The sequence below is a fragment of the Glycine max genome, chromosome 18 (genome assembly GCF_000004515.6).
Source record: "Glycine max cultivar Williams 82 chromosome 18, Glycine_max_v4.0, whole genome shotgun sequence".
NCBI classification, from domain to species: domain Eukaryota; kingdom Viridiplantae; phylum Streptophyta; class Magnoliopsida; order Fabales; family Fabaceae; genus Glycine; species Glycine max.
Genome location: NC_038254.2, coordinates 2,502,113 through 2,519,309, shown reverse-complemented (window position 1 = coordinate 2,519,309; position 17,197 = coordinate 2,502,113). Strand labels below are relative to the sequence as shown.

At 33.6% G+C, this 17,197-nt stretch overlaps 3 protein-coding genes across 3 annotated transcripts; 2 read left to right on the top strand and 1 right to left on the bottom strand.

The window, feature by feature from the left end:
- The first annotated feature begins 1,478 nt into the window (after positions 1-1,478).
- Positions 1,479-2,310, top strand: LOC100819627 (uncharacterized). The gene is made up of 2 exons (XM_006601910.4): positions 1,479-1,935; positions 2,113-2,310. The coding sequence occupies exon 1, from the start codon at positions 1,559-1,561 to the stop codon at positions 1,889-1,891; it is 333 nt and encodes a 110-aa protein (XP_006601973.1). The 5' UTR covers positions 1,479-1,558; the 3' UTR covers positions 1,892-1,935; positions 2,113-2,310.
- Positions 2,311-5,776: 3,466 nt separating this feature from the next.
- On the bottom strand, positions 5,777-6,730 carry LOC100811611 (uncharacterized). Its single transcript, XM_003552604.5, has 2 exons — positions 6,152-6,730; positions 5,777-5,981 (listed from the first exon to the last, which is right to left on the bottom strand). The coding sequence occupies exon 1, from the start codon at positions 6,526-6,528 to the stop codon at positions 6,196-6,198; it is 333 nt and encodes a 110-aa protein (XP_003552652.1). The 5' UTR covers positions 6,529-6,730; the 3' UTR covers positions 5,777-5,981; positions 6,152-6,195.
- Positions 6,731-10,546: 3,816 nt separating this feature from the next.
- Positions 10,547-11,480, top strand: LOC106796818 (uncharacterized). Its single transcript, XM_026126665.2, has 2 exons — positions 10,547-11,089; positions 11,273-11,480. The coding sequence occupies exon 1, from the start codon at positions 10,713-10,715 to the stop codon at positions 11,043-11,045; it is 333 nt and encodes a 110-aa protein (XP_025982450.1). The 5' UTR covers positions 10,547-10,712; the 3' UTR covers positions 11,046-11,089; positions 11,273-11,480.
- The last annotated feature ends 5,717 nt before the right edge of the window (positions 11,481-17,197 follow it).

Below are 17,197 nucleotides of genomic sequence, written 5' to 3'. Positions count from 1 at the left end.
TCCTTCTTAGAGACCTAACCATGAACTAGCCTGTTTATATTTTTTTGGTGAACCTAAACATGTTTCCCCAAATTTTTAATATTTATTTAAGAGAAACAAAATAAGGAGATATATTATTTGTGGACCTGAACAAGTTTTCCCCAAATTTGAGTGAATGGAGGAGAAAAGTGAATTCTTTTTATTTTTTTAGAACATCAAACAACTCTCTAGAAGATTAAAAATAAATAAAAATAATTTATATGAAGAAAAAAAAACTATGGAGTAACAAAAATTTGAATTTAAATTTAATTTTAATCAATATAAAAATGATTTTAGTATAATTTATTTATTTATATATCTACATATTGAAATAAGAGGAGAGAATTTTGTTCACTTCGTCCTTCCTTATTTATCTCTATTCAAACATTATATTTTTTTACTCTATTTTTCTTTTACTTGTATCTTTTCCATTTCTTTCTTCTCTTTTTTTTTCCATTTTTAATTGTAATGGAGCATTAGGAACAAAACTATACTTTTGTATTTTGGGTAAATTTTAAAATGGATTAACATTTCAGTTTAATGATACCGGGGCCAATTAATTTAGCAATTTCCTTTGAAGAATTCAAGATTTTGTTAATTAAGAATGTTAGACAGAATACAAATTAACGTTGTTTTGCATCAGCTACACGAGATTTTGTGTTATTTTTTATCATTTAAATTAGTACAGTAAAACATTTTTCTTGATGACTTTCGTATAATTTGTTATTAATTTATTTCAATAAATCTCAGAATTAAATTTATGATAAATTCTCTTATTATAAGCATCCTCCTTAAACTAACACATTTGAGATTAACTTTCAGTTTCCATCACTAGTTTGACTTCTGCATGTGACAACCTCTCCAAGTCACCTTCATTTATCTTATTAATAAACCATGGACCGTTTATAAGTACAGCATGGCTTGTAACAAAATAGTATCTTTTATAGTAATTGTTTACACAAATACTAGTAATAATTGGTATGTTTTAATCAAGTAATTTAGAATTGAAATCTTGAATTGAAATCTTGATTAATCCTTAAACATGAAATGCATTATATTGAGAAAAAAAATCTATTTTATATTTATTTATGATCTCTAATAAAAATTAATTACTGTTTTCTACCGAGAACTATTTCGTATTAATATTATCATTAGAAAATAATAACATCGTTGAAAAAAGTACAAAAGTACAGTATTTGTTTTTCTATTATTTAAATCTGTAAGAATTTGTAATACCAACTACGCATCAAGGTAGGTAGATCATCGCGTGCTTCTTCTCTTAGTAAGAATCTGCGGGCATGCATGCAGCTCTAGCTTCGATCTTTTCTCCCATGAAACTAAAGAATGCAAAATCCAGATGCTAGCTTGCGAACCAGGTTTAATTTGGTACACAGTTATTTATTTGGCTAGCTAGCTAATCCTGGCAATATATATATAGACCATAGTGCTAGCCAATTTAAATTTGTGAGTTGCATTCGAAGCTTGAAACTAGCTAGCTACTTAAAAAGAGTAAATCATCAATCAAATTCATTTAGTTAAGATGGGCAAGTTTGTTGGGTTGTTCCTGCTGGTTTTGGTCAGTGTGGCCGTTGCTGAATACGACAACGGTTATCCTGAACATGAAAACGAGAAAAATGGCCCATGCGGCAAGTTTAGCACACTTAGAATTTTGACGCATAAACTGCGTCACTGCGAAAAGGCTGCACGAGATGCGTGGGCTCCTGTTTCTTCACAGTGCTGCAATGACCTTGTAGAAGTAAGCATCCCTTGCCTCTATGCTGTTTTCTCCTCTGATGCTTTCAAGAGAGTTGGTGTTGATCCCAGAGTCGCAATCACTATTCCCCATCGTTGCCATTTCGCCAACAAGCCATAGACCACAACTTTCCTACCTATCATAAATTCCAACATATTTTTCAGGTATATATATGAGCATATCTATCAAGAATAATTATTTATATTTCAAAAACTTTATCCAGAAGCTGATAAATTGTTATATTTCTATACTGAAATAATTAAATTAAACATGTATATACTAATCACATTTTTGGCTGTTATAAAGTAGCATATGTTGATTCATTGTTTTCTCTAATGTAGTTGCAGCTTGTAGATGGCTGGGAACGTTGGTTATGGTTACGCAACCTGAGGTTTTCACAATTCGTCAAAGCTTCAGGATACAATAGTGTGTGTTGTGTATTGTATGTTTTGTTAATAATTTGAGCTTGTTATCAAGGCTCACGAATAAATTACCTTGTAATGTACAATTTTATTCTCTCTCAAATAAATTCACCTTTTCTTAAAATGTATCTTTTTGGTTGTTTCAAATTTAATTTTATTTGGATGGGTTGGTGTATCGTAGAGAATATGAGTGTGTTTGAGTAAACTATGGAAAATCTTAAAAATTAATTTGTTTGCAAATGAATCTCAACCCTATGTTTGAGTAAACATTGGTCCATTAGATTTGTGCATTAGAACAACTATTATCGTATATTGCGCAAGAACTCAAACATGTACTATAAAGGATTCTGTGATAGAATAATTCTGTTATGTATTTCATGATTTGCTAAGACATAAATATATACAATAGGGTTATAGTAAAATCTCTTAAGATTGAACTATACAGATTGATTCTCCAAATAAAACTCCTAAGATTACGTCTTGGCTAAAAACAAATTAATTTACATGATTACAGACTAATAATACCGGATAATATAATAATTGCACATAATTTCACACCGATTCTGTTATCTCCTAATATCTCATCATGATATCATTACCCTTCTCAAGTTGAGCATCTAAATTACATATCTCTAACTTGCACAACAGAGAGGTGAATTGAGTGGGACCAAGAGCCTTAGTAAAAATATCAGCTAATCGTGCATGTGTAGAAACATAAGTAGGTGCAATATTGTCAGTGAGATACTCATCACGAATGAAGTGGCAATCTACTTGAATGTGCTTGGTGTGCTCATGAAAAACAGGGTTCTTGACAATATGAAGCACTGCTTGACTATCACAATGAAGTCGCATAGTCTGAGAATGAGAGATACCAAGACTATGGAGAAGACCTTTTAACTGTTTCAATTCTCCTGTTACAGCTGTCATGGATCGATACTCAGCCTCAGTGGAGGAGTGAGATACTGTTTGTTGTTTCTTAGTTTTCCATGAAATTGGAGAAGATCCAAGTAGAACAAATCATCCGGTAAGGGACTTATGAGTTAAAGGACATCTAACCCAATCAGAGTCACACAAACTAGATAGTTGCAAGTCAAAATCCTTACGCAACAAAACACCCTGTCCTGGATTCCCTTTCAGGTATTGAACAACACAGAGAGCAGCCTCCCAATGGGTCTCTTTAGGTGCTTGCATAAATTGAGACAACACATGCACACAGTATGAAAGCTCGGGTCTCATAAAACATAGGTAAATGAGACGACCTACTAACCGCCTATGCTGATCAGGATGAGGAAAAAACAAGTCTACTGCAAGTGCTAGACGATGATTCTGTTCAATTGGCACATTTGATGGCTCAGCTCCCAGAAGTCCAGTTTCGGCTATAATTTCCAAAGCATATTTGCGTTGACAAAGAAAGATACCCGCGGAAGATTGCACCACTTCAACACCCAAGAAATATTTGAGGATCCCCAAGTCTTTCATGTGAAAGCAATTGTGTAAATAGGCTTTACATTTGATGATAGCTTCATGATTATCTCCTGAAATGATTAGGTCATCAACATACACTAACACTACAATATGTACCCTTGGTCTTTGCAAGACGAAAAGAGAATAATTAGATAGAGAATGCCGAAATCCGTAGTGTTTAAGTGCAGCGGATAGCTTGGCAAACCAACAATGAGACATCTGTTTGAGTCCATATAAGGACTTGTTGATTTTATACACTATGCCATATTGCTGAGGAAGAAAGCCAGGAGGCAGCTTCATGTACAAAACCTCCTTAAGGTCTCCGTGTGAAAATGCATTGTGTACATCCATCTAATGTAATTCCCAAGCTCGTGTGGCTGTTACGGCTAACACTGTGCGGACTGTTATCATTTTTACAACGGTGAAAAAGTCTGTGTAATCGATCCCCTCCTTTTGATGATTGCAAAGAATTACTAACCTTGCTTTGAACCATTCTACACTTCCATCAGCTTTATTCTTTATTTTGTACACCCACTTGCAGCCAAGTGCTTTCTTTCCTGAAGGTAATTGTGTGACTGTCCAAGCTTCATTGGTTTCAAGGGCATGTATCTCACTTTTTATTACATTTCTCCATCGATTGTCTTTCACCGCGTTAGTATAAGTGACAGGCTCCTTTTCCTGTGAAATGGATGCAAGAAAAGCACGATGTGCAAGAGAAAAATGGTCATAATTCACATAATCAGTTATGGGATAGGGCGCACCCGAGTCTGCCTTTGGAGAAGGTGAACAGTTGGATGGGCTCAATCTTTTGATGGTATTTGTCACATAATCTTGCAATCGAGTAGAAGGTTGTTTGGTTCTGTGTCCTCTACCAAATAATGGTTCGGTTGGTGATATAGATGGAAGCATTATATCTTGTGTGTCCATATTTTGGAGAGTAACACCTTGTTCATCGAACCCCATATTTGGCTTACCCCCTCTATCATCCATTGCCATATTACCACTTTCTTCAGTACCTCTTATGTGATCCGTTTCTTCTACACCATCAGTCACATCACCAACAATTTCTTCATACCTCCAATTTTTAAGAGGAACATCTTCTTGGGTAGTAACATCAATAAAAAAAGGATACTTGGTCTCAACGAATTCAACATCTCGAAAGACAAAAATCTCTTTTGTTTCTAAGTCAAACAACTTCCACCCTTTCTTGCCATATAGGCAGCCAATAAAAACACAGTTCTTACTCCTACTTGCAAATTTATCACCATTCCTTCTTTGATTATGGGCGTAACATAAGGAGCCAAATATTCTCAAATGTTCATATGCAGTTTACTGCTCATATAGCATCTCATATGGAGTTTTCCCATTCAAAACAGTGGAAGGAGTTCGAAGTGAGTGTGACTGAAGGTGTAGAAGAAACGAATCACACAGGAGGTACTAAAGAAAGTGGTGATATGACAATGGATGATAGAGGGGGTGACCCATCAGTGGATTGCCACTTCATTCGTGACGAGTATCTCACTGGCAATATTGCACCTACTTATGTTCCTACACATGCACAATTAGCTGATATTTTTACTAAGGCTCTTGATCCCACTCATTTCAACTCTTTGTCGTGCAAGTTGGGGATATCTAATTTACATGCTCCAACTTGATGGGGATAATGATATCATGATGAGATAACAGTGTGAAATTATGTGCAATTATTATATTATCCCGTATTATTAGTCTGTGATCATGTAAATTAATTTGCTTTTAGTCAAGACGTAATCTTAGGAGTTTTATTTGGAGAATCAATCTGTATAGTTCAATCTTAAGAGATTTCACTATAACCCTCTTATATATATTTAAGTCTTAGTAAATCATGAAATACATAACAGAATTATTCTGTCACAGAATCCTTTATAGTACATGTTTGAGTTCTTGTGCAATATACGATAATAGTTGTTCTAATGCACAAATCTAATGGACCAATGTTTACTCAAACATAGGGTTGAGATTCATTTGCAAACAAATTAAATTTTAAGATTTTCCATAGTTTACTCAAACACACTCATATTCTCTAAGATACACCAATCCATCCAAATAAAATTAAATTCGAAACAACCAAAAAGATATATTTTAAGAAAACGTGAATTTATTTGATAGAGAATAAAATTGTACATTACAAGGTAATTTATTTGTGAGCCTTGATAACAAGCTCAAATTATTAACGGACAACAAACATACAGTACACAACACAGACTACTGTATCCTGAAGCTTTGACGAATTGTAAAAACCTCAGGTTGCGTAACCATAACCAACGTTCTCAGCCATCTACAAGCTGCAATTACATTAGAGAAAACAATGAATCAGCATATGCTACTTTATAACAGCCAAAAATGTGATGAATTTAATTAGTTCAGTATAGAAATATAACAATTTATCAGCTTCTAGATAAAGTTTTTGAAATATAAATAATTATTCTTGATAGATATATGCTCATATATATACCTGAAAAATATGTTTTCATTTATGATAGGTAGGTAAGTTGTGGTCTATGGCTTGTTGGCGAAATGGCAACGATGGGGAATAGTGATTGCGACTCTGGGATCAACACCAACTCTCTTGAAAGCATCAGAGGAGAAAACAGCATAGAGGCAAGGGATGCTTACTTCTACAAGGTCATTGCAGCACTGTGAAGAAACAGGAGCCCACGCATCTCGTGCAGCCTTTTCGCAGTGACGCAGTTTATGCGTCAAAATTCTAAGTGTGCTAAACTTGCCGCATGGGCCATTTTTCTCGTTTTCATGTTCAGGATAACCGTTGTCGTATTCAGCAACGGCCACACTGACCAAAACCAGCAGGAACAACCCAACAAACTTGCCCATCTTAACTAAATGAATTTGATTGATGATTTACTCTTTTTAAGTAGCTAGCTAGTTTCAAGCTTCGAATGCAACTCACAAATTTAAATTGGCTAGCACTATGGTCTATATATATATTGCCAGGATTAGCTAGCTAGCCAAATAAATAACTGTGTACCAAATTAAACCTGGTTCGCAAGCTAGCATCTGGATTTTGCATTCTTTAGTTTCATGGGAGAAAAGATCGAGGCTAGAGCTGCATGCATGCCCGCAGATTCTTACTAAGAGATGAAGCACACGATGATCTACCTACCTTGATGCGTAGTTGGTATTACAAATTCTTACAGATTTAAATAATAGAAAAACAAATACTGTACTTTTGTACTTTTTTCAACGATGTTATTATTTTCTAATGATAATATTAATACCAAATAGTTTTTGATAGGAAAAAGTGATTAATTTTTATTAGAGATCATAAATACACATAAAATAGATTTTTTTCTCAATATAATGTATTTTATGTTTAATGATTAATCAAGATTTTAATTCTAAATCATTTGATTAAAAATTATTACTGGTACTTATGTAAATAATTACTATAAAAGATACTATTTTGTGACAAGCCCTGCTGTACTTATATAGTTTATTAATAAGATAAATGATGGTGACTTGGAGAGTTGTCACATGCAGAAGTCAAACTAGTGATGGAAACTGAAAGTGAATCCCAAATGTGTTAGTTTAAGGAGGATGCTTATCATAAGAGAATTTATCATAAATTTAATTCTGAGATTTATTGAAATAAATTAATAACAAATTATACGAAAGTCATTAGATCAAGAAAAATGTTTTACTGTACTAATTTAAATGATAAAAAATAGACAAAATCTCGTGTAGCTGATGCAAAACAACGTTAATTTGTATTCTCTCTAACATTCTTAATTAACAAAATCTTGAATTCTTCAAACGAAATTGTTAAATTAATTAGCCCCGGGTATCATTAAACTGAAATGTTAATCCATTTTAAAATTTACACAAAATACAAAAGTATAGTTTTTTTCCTAATGCTCCATTACAATTAAAAATGGAAAAAAAAAGAGAAGAAAGAAATAAGAGAGAAAGAAATGAAAAAGATACAAGTAAAAGAAAAATAGAGTAAAAAAATATAATGTTTGAATAGAGATAAATAAGGAAGGACGAAGTGAAAAAAATTCTCTCCTCTTATTTCAATATGTAGATATATAAATAAATAAATTATACTAAAATCATTTTTATATAGATTAAAATTAAATTCAAATTCAAATTTTTGTTACTTCATAGTTTTTTTTCTTCATATAAATTATTTTTATTTATTTTTAATCTTCTACAGAGTTGTTTGATGTTCTAAAAAAATAAAAAGAATTCACTTTTCTCCTCCATTCACTCAAATTTGGGGAAAACTTGTTCAGGTCCACAAATAATATATCTCCTTATTTTGTTTCTCTTAAATAAATATTAAAAATTTGGGGAAAACTTGTTTAGGTTCACCAAAAAAACATAAACAGGCTACTTCATGGTTTGGTCTCTAAGCAAGAAGCAACAATGAAAGGTAAATAACAGAGTAAGGACTAGCGTGTAAAAGTGAAAATTAAGATTTAAGATTTAAGATTAAGGAGTTTGAATTTTATATTTGTATTTTGTAAAGTTAAGGGGACTTACAACAAAAAGTAATTCTACCCCCCACAGGTTTCTTCCCTTCTATTTCACCACCTACCTTCTTATGAACATCCTGTTCAATCCCTATTTTGTGAGTACTCAGAACCGCTTGTTAGGCTTGTGCGATACCATGGAAACTCTTCATCCACCATCTCCCCCCTCACACCCGAAACTGGAAACAAATATCCATGTAGAAGTCGCACATTCTAGCGGAGGAGCGTGTGTTGATGAAGGTGATGACTCCCTGTGGGGTGCCCTATGGCTCGAGCCACACTCCTCCATCACGGTTATACCCACCACGACGAGCACCAAAATCATAGAGAGCCCTGACTTTCCTCTTGCGAGCATCAACAACATCCATAGTGGTAACCATCTTTCTCCTAGCATGTGCTCGGTGTACGTAACAACATTGCAAATAAAATTCTCTAGAAAGTTCTTAAGGACTTTACGGGTTTTTTCTTAGAATATGCCATTGATTCTCTTGACGTCGGGTTTCGTGATACCCTGCATGTTGTCTCGCAGCACCGTTCTGTGCCCCTTGGCTCCTCCCTTTCCCAAACCCTTGCCTCACTTCCACGACCACCATATCTGCCACCATCACCCCCACCACCACCACGGTTGTATCCATTGAAGCCACAGCCTCCACCAAAGCCACCGCTTCCACCACCACCAAGGCTGACGCGGGTCTGCGCTTCATTGACAGTGGTGTTCGGTTGTCATGGTCCTAGCCGTACAGTTCATCGTTCACAAATTTCACTCCCTCTTGTTGCTTCTTCTTCTTCTAACCATGCACCAACAACATCATCTCTTCAATTTGGTGAGCTCCCTTCGTGGCTTGCACCCATTGGAGCAGAAGTTAGAGCTGCTAGTGCTTCCAAGAGCCACAGCCAAGCAAAGATAAGGCACAAGGATAGGATCAATGCTCTGTGACGCAGGTCACCACCCAACCTTCTCGCCTTTCATGATGTTGATAACCCTTAGGGTTGTCATTGTCAGGGCCCAAACCAGCCCACAAACAAAGCAACTTCACTCATGTTTTTTTTTAACCCTGTTTCTATTTTTTTTTATTGTCCAACCTTGAGGAAAAGGTTGATTTTCCAACGATAGATAATGAGAGAAATACTATACCAGCACATAGTAGGCCCATGAGGATAGTCAATAAGCCAACATACCTCAGAGATTGCGAGTAAAGGAATGCAAGGTAGGATTGTCAATTGTGAAAAGCAATCTCACCACCATATCAACATTTTGGTATAACCACCCATGATACTTATCCTTTTTTATGTTATTCTAGAATATTCTGCACCAATTGGCCAATGAATGGCAACAACAACCATGACTTGTACTTCATTATAAATACCACAAATCATGAATACAACAACAGAGAAAAATATTGAAATACCTGTTAGTGTAGTTAGCATAGCATAATTTAGTCCTATTCGTAACAGAGTGTGATTCAATCGTGAGGATTGAGGAGCACAAGAAGCAACAAGGAGAGGTGACTGACGGAGGAAGGACTAACGTGTAAAAGTGAAAATTAAGATTAAAGATTAAGGAGCTTGAATTTTATATTTGTATTATGTAAAGTTAAGGGGACTTACAACAAAAAGTAAATTATTTGGTTATATATATATATATATATATATATATATATATATATATATAAATATTTTCGCCCCTGCTCGAACTAGATGATGTGTTGTATATCAATTGTTGTTTTGCATAAACTACACTAGATTCTTGTTTTCTAAATATACAGCAATAAAACCTTATTCTTATTCTTGACGAAAACAAAGAAGGGTGTTGGTATTAAAAGGTCAAGCAATCAGATTTCGTCTATATTTTTATGTATTTAAATTCATACAATCAAAAAAAAATCTTGATTTATTCTGACCTTCGTATAATTTGTTATAAATTTATTTAAATAAATCTCAGAATTAAATTTATAAATAATGAAATTCTCTTATGAAAAACATCCTCCTTAAACAAACAAGCACATTTGAGATAAACTTTCAGTTTTCAAGACTAGTTTGACTTCTGTGACAACCTCCGAGCCACCTTCATTATTTATATTATTAATAAACCATGGACCGTCTAAGTATAGCATGACGTTTCACAAAATAGCATCGTTGAAAAAGTATTTATTTTTCGATTCTTTATATATATATAACAGAAAGCCTCCATAAGTAAGACATACAAGCTGTTGAGTAAGATATTGTAATACCAAATACGTACCAAGGCTGTGCAGTGCTTCCTGATTCAAAATATTCTCAGGCCTGCTTTCTTCTCTACGGTAAGAATCTGCGGGCATGAAACTGTAACCCTACCTTCTCCCATCAAATTAAAGAATGCAAATCCAGATGCTTGTGAACAAGGTTTTGTGCATAGTTTACTAGTTTATCTGGCTAATCTAGCAGTATATATAGAGCATGGTGCAAAGCAATTTTTGTGAGTTGTATTTCAAGCTTGAAGCTACTTAAAAAGAGTAAATCATCAATCAAATTCATTTAGTTAAGATGAGCAAGTTCGTTGGTGTGTTCCTGCTGCTTTTGATCACTGTGACCGTTGCTGAATACGACCACAGTTATCCTGAACATGAAAACGAGAAAAATGGTCCATGCGGTAAGTTTAGCACACTTAGAATTTTGACGCATAAACTGCGTCACTGCGAAAAGGCTGCACGAAATGCATGGGCTCCTGTTTCTTCACAGTGCTGCAATGACCTTGTAGAAGTAAGCATCCCTTGCCTCTATGCTGTTTTCTCCTCCGATGCTTTCAAGAGAGTTGGTGTTGATCCCAGAGTCGCAATCACCATTCCCCATCGTTGCCATTTCGCCAACAAGCCATAGACCACAACTTTCCTACCTATCATAAATTCCAACATATTTTTCAGGTATATATATGAGCATATCTATCAAGAATAATTATTTATATTTCAAAAACTTTATCCAGAAGCTGATAAATTGTTATATTTCTATACTGAACTAATTAAATTAAACATGTATATACTCATCACATTTTTGGCTGTTATAAAGTAGCATATGCTGATTCATTGTTTTCTCTAATGTAATTGCAGCTTGTAGATGGCTGGGAACGTTGGTTATGGTTACGCAACCTGAGGTTTTTACAATTCGTCAAAGCTTCAGGATACAGTAGTGTGTGTTGTGTATTGTATGTTGTCAGTTAATAATTTGAGCTCCTTAACTATAAAGGCTCATAAATAAGTTACAATTAATATTGTAACAACTTTATTATTATCTATCAAATAACTTCTATGTCTTCCTGAAAAATATCCTTTTGGTTGTTTTATGACAATAATTTATATATATAGATGTTCGCGATATGGGTTCTTGGCCTAGCTGCATAAAATTAACTATATGTGATCTTGTTCATCATTGACAGTTAATTGAATTGGTTTGTCGTACAGTTTCCTTGACCTTTTGACCACGCTCTTGATCACTGCGTTAGCGACAATAGCAGAGTATGTGTTAAAGGTTGCTACAAATTTCTATATGACATAATACTACAAAAAGAAAAATGTTAAAGAGAATTCTATAACCGTGTATGCATAACATGATTTTTCTAGATAATAAATTACGGGAAAGTTTAAGATTTTTTTTATCAATAAATATTGATTGTTAGTTTGTTAGTAAGAAGGATCAAATTATGTGATCTTTCCTTCTTTTCCTTTTTATCTTTCACCACCCAACATCCTTATATCACCTCGGCCGGAAAGTTGAAGGAAGTTGGTGGATATTTAGAGGCCACTGTTATTGCACTTATAAGGGTGGGAAATCAATACAAGTATGTGTAGGTGGGTGTCTTGGCATCAATCATATGAAGATGTCTTTGAACCTTGGCTATGATTTGTAACTCAGAGTACTCAAGGGCAATTGTATACTTGATCACTAAGACCCTTCCCCGTTACAAGCATCGGTATGCTACGCTGGTGTTTCTTGAGCCAATTCACAAAAACTATTTGGACCAACTCATTAAAAGTCAAAATTTTAATATGAAAAAGAAAAAAACTAAAATGCGGGCCAGTGTCATCAACTGGCGTGTTTATTGTTGAATATATAAAGCTCATTTAAATGCAACCTATGCAAACTGATTTTAACTGAGGACTTAAATGAGGTGCTAACTCTTATTTCCTTACGGATAATGCTTTTATAATAGTATTTTTTTTCCATATTTTATGAAAATTCAGACTACTTATGAAAGACTATTTTGTTATCTTCTTTCATATTTTCTCCATGCCGTAATTAAAACTAGTTTCGGCTTTGTCTTAGAAAAAACGAATCCTCTTATATATATCATTTATGAAAAGGTCAACAATAGGGGTGGTCTTTGCGCTATTGCACATGCTGGTGCTAAATCTAGGACAACAGATTTAAGGTCATAGAAACAGTTTACTTATTAAGCCTGGGACAGTGTCTTGACAGCATCATATACCAGTACCTAGGATATGCTTCAAAGAATTGTGGTTGCTGTATACAGATGAGAATTCACTCAAACCCCAGTTAACATCAGTTTAATTAGCATTTTAGTGGAGCTGTTCATTTGTTATTTGAACACAAAATTTGATCACATACTATGTGACGTTACATTCAATTGTTTTTATTTTTTCATTTTTCCATTTATCCTTTAGATCACTTTTATACATTTCCAGAATATGTATTCTGAAATTAAATTAAGAGATGGTTTTTTCAAGAGAAGATATTCAGAAGGTGTGATTCAATTCCCATAAAATTTGAGTTTTTTTTTTTTTTCTTTATTGTGGTTTCTTGTATTTCTTCATCATTAGTTCTTATCATGATATGATTTCCTCGGATTTGGGATGGCGTTCGAAAACCCCAAGCCCATCTACATACTCCTCTTAGTGAATTTTTTAATGTAAAGGCTATCTATCTCACCTTTTCATGTGCCAACTGTTTATGTATATATTATGATATATGATTAATGAATAATCTCCAAATGAAGGTGGAGGTTACAGCTTTGCAAACTATGAGGACAAGTTCAAAGAGGAGCTACCCATTCATGAGATAGTGCATTGCTTGTAATGTATTTAATTTGCGTTAAGAAAATATAATTTTAAAATAAATGTTTTTGATATAAAATCTCCTTTAAGAAATAGATATGGTTTGTTTCTAAAAATAAATAGAATTTAAAAAAAAAAAAAACAAGCAGACAAACACACAAAAAATCAGAAAATTGTTTATTAGAGTGAAGTAAATAATTTTAATTCTTAATTTTTCAACAATTAATATTTAATATATTTATAATTGTGCAATGTGAAGAAGTAATTTTTTCATCAATGTTGAGATTAATTATTTAAATTACTAAAATGATCGAGTTACTCATTATTCATCCCGAGGCATTAGGCATTTCATCAGCTCAACCTTGTTTCAAGTTGTTGATTAATTTCCTAGAGATAAACATAAAGTTTAAGCAGAAGCATAAAGTTCAACACTGTTCTCGGGAAACTTGAACCTCTTCTAAACTACAGAGGTAAGTTCCCCCATTCTCCTTCCCTTCTCACCTATTAATACAAAATAACCAAAAATAATAAATAAAAAAACTTTCAATATTCAATTCCAGAACAGAACACGGGCACACAAACCGAGAACGACTTGGGTTCTGGTGGCTCTGATTATGATTTTGGTGCAACACAACCAAAACTAACTTCAATCTAGCTCAACCCCTAAAATCAAGTAAAAATTTGTTGCAAATAAAAAAATGAAGATATCCGTCATGACCCACTCTACTTCAGAGCAAACGTAAACTCGAAAAACACACTTCAATTAATCGATCCAAGCTCAACAAACACAAAAGAGTCACAACACAAGTTCGAGTGAAGTAAACCAAGCAATCAGAATCAGCAAGATTGAAGGAGGAATGAACGCACCGCTACTCTGAGGTTCCATGATTGCGACAACTGTGTAGGAGAGGCCGCAGGAGGTGAGATTGAGGGTTCTGATGAAGTTGTCGAGGCCGACGATGTTGAACTCGCCGTCGCCGTCGATGAGTTGCGTGGCGCAGCAATCGTTTGTTGGCCATGGCTCGTGAAGCTGAAGTGGAAGTTGAGATCAGAGAAGTTTGGATCTTTGATTCACTTTGCTTCGAGTGGAGTTGTTCTTTGATTGTGGTGTGTGCTTACCTCCATTACTCGCATTGTTAGTAACAAACAAATAAAGCATATGGTGAAGCAAACATGCAGTGAAAAATAACATTAAAATGTGTCCTATGAAAACCATAATTAACGCATTCACTTATTTACTAAAATATCATCGATCATTTGTTAATGACAGTTTTGATAGAATCCTCATTGTTCCAGCGTATTAAAAAACCTTTTTTTTTTGTAATAGTACTCCTCAATCCTCATGATTGAATCACACTCACGGTGAAAATTGGAAACAATCACGTTTATTAGGTGGAAAGATAACCACCAACATAATCATGCTTATAGCTTAATATTTATGTTTCAATAAAAATGAATTAGACATAATGACTTGAATTAGCCAATTAGCCATAATCGCATTTGACGTATCAACGTTTTATTGAAAGAAGCTAATGTAGTAATATGGCATAACCGCATAATAGCATAAGGAATGCTTGAATTAGACAATTAGCCATAAGCTTATAAGTGGGAAAAGAAAAACTCATTTACATGAATAAAAACACACGTGGCTCGTGTTCTAACTTGGGAAGAGATGAAACTTTATATTCTATTCTTTAAGCACATGCAGCTAGCTTATAGCATGTTCCTTAGTAGAGAATACAAATAAATATTTATTTACTATAAAAAAAAGCTAGCAACTAAAAATCCAAATGTGATTATAGAAAAACCATGACCAGTTGTTATAAATATATTCAAGTCTTTAGTATTTTAAATAATTATTGGGAATTTAGTCAATACTCATTTTATTTAGCAAGTGATTAATTTTCGCCTCCCTTAAAAAAATTCTGATTTCGCCATTAGGTTGGAGTGAAACTGAAATATTATGGGGACTAACAAAACATTTTTTGTATTCTCCAAGATTTTTAATTAACATTATTTTGAATTCTGCAAAGAAAATTGTTAAATAAATTATCCACGGTATCATAAAACCGAAATGTTATTCTCTCTCTTTTTTATTTACAGCAAATTTTATTCTCTTTTAAAACCTACACAAAATACAAGTATAGTTTGCCAACTTCGCTTTGATGTGTTTTCCGGTCATTGGTTTGGGCTGTAAATAAGGCTTTCAGCGTGTACCAAATGCTGGGCTTTGTAGGAGTGTTGCTAGGTGCACCCAGCATTATTGCTGGTGCACCTAGTATTCTTTGAAAATGACAAAACTACTCCTGTTAATTTCTCTCCTTACGGATCAAGTTGATCCGTAAGTTGATTTTTAAGACTTACAGATTAAGTTGATCCGTAAAAAACTTACAAATCAACTTGATCTGTAAAAGACTTACCGATCAACTTGATCCGTAAAAGACTTATGGATTAACTTAATCCGTAAGTCTTAAAAATCAACTTACGGATCAACTTGATCCGTAAAGGACTTATGGATCAAGTTAATCCGTAAGTTTTAAAAATTAACTTACGGATCAACTTGATCCGTAAGGGGTATTTCTGTCTTTTTGTGGTTAGTGCTGGGTGCACCAGCAATAATGCTGGGTGCATCTAGCAACACTCTATGTAGCTTGTAGCACTCAATTACAGTCCAGTCTCCATTGCTTGTAATAGATTTAATTTGCGTTAAGAAAATCTAATTTTAAAATAAATGTTTTTGATATAAATTCTCTTTTAAGAAATAGATATGGTTTGTTTCTAAAAATAAATAGAATTTTTTTTAAAAAAAAAGAAGCAGCTTAGACAAACACACAAAAATCAGAAAATTGTTTATTAGAGTGAAGCAAATAATTTTAATTCTTAATTACAAAAATAAAAAATTAATATTTAATATATTTATAATTGTGATATGAAGAATTAATTTTTCCATCATTGTTGAGATTAATTATTTAAATTACTAAAATGATCGAGTTACTCATTATTCATCCTGAGGCATTTCATCAGCTCAACCTTGTTTCAAGTAGTTGATTAATTTCCTAGAGATAAACATAAAATTTAAGCAGAAAATGATATGTATAAGAGGATTCGTTTTTTCTAAGACAAAGCCGAAACTAGTTTTAATTACGGCATGGAGAAAATATGAAAGAAGATAACAAAATAGTCTTCCATAAGTAGTCTGAATTTTCACAAGCTATGGAAGAAAAAAAATTACTATTATAAAAGCATTATCCGTAAGGAAATAAGAGTTAGCACCTCATTTAAGTCCTCAGTTAAAATCAGTTTGCATAGGTTGCATTTAAATGAGCTTTATATATTCAACAATAAACACGCCAGTTGATGGACACTGGCCCGCATTTTAGTTTTTTTTCTTTTTCATATTAAAATTTTGACTTTTAATGAGTTGGTCCAAATAGTTTTTGTGTATTGATTTCCCACCCTTATAAGTGCAATAACAGTGGCCTCTAAATATCCACCAACTTCCTTCAACTTTCCGGCCGAGGTGATATAAGGATGTTGGGTGGTGAAAGATAAAAAGGAAAAGAAGGAAAGATCACATAATTTGATCCCTCTTACTAACAAACTAACAATCAATATTTATTAATAAAAAATATCTTAAACTTTCCCGTAATTTATTATCTAGAAAAATCATGTTATGCATACACGGTTATAGAATTCTCTTTAACATTTTTCTTTTTGTAGTATTATGTCATATAGAAATTTGTAGCAACCTTTAACACGTGCTCTGCTATTGTCGCTAACGCAGTGATCAAGAGCGTGGTCAAAAGGTCAAGGAAACTATACGACAAACCAATTCAATTAACTGTCAATGATGAACAAGATCACATATAGTTAATTTTATGCAGCTAGCTAGGCCAAGAACCCATATCGCGAACATCTATATATATAAATTATTGTCATAAAACAACCAAAAGGATATTTTTC

Excerpts from the sequence above, each read along its gene's own strand:
- LOC100819627 (XM_006601910.4), top strand. The coding sequence starts at position 1,559 with ATGGGCAAGTTTGTTGGGTTGTTCCTGCTGGTTTTGGTCAGTGTGGCC.
- LOC100811611 (XM_003552604.5), bottom strand. The coding sequence starts at position 6,528 with ATGGGCAAGTTTGTTGGGTTGTTCCTGCTGGTTTTGGTCAGTGTGGCC.
- LOC106796818 (XM_026126665.2), top strand. The coding sequence starts at position 10,713 with ATGAGCAAGTTCGTTGGTGTGTTCCTGCTGCTTTTGATCACTGTGACC.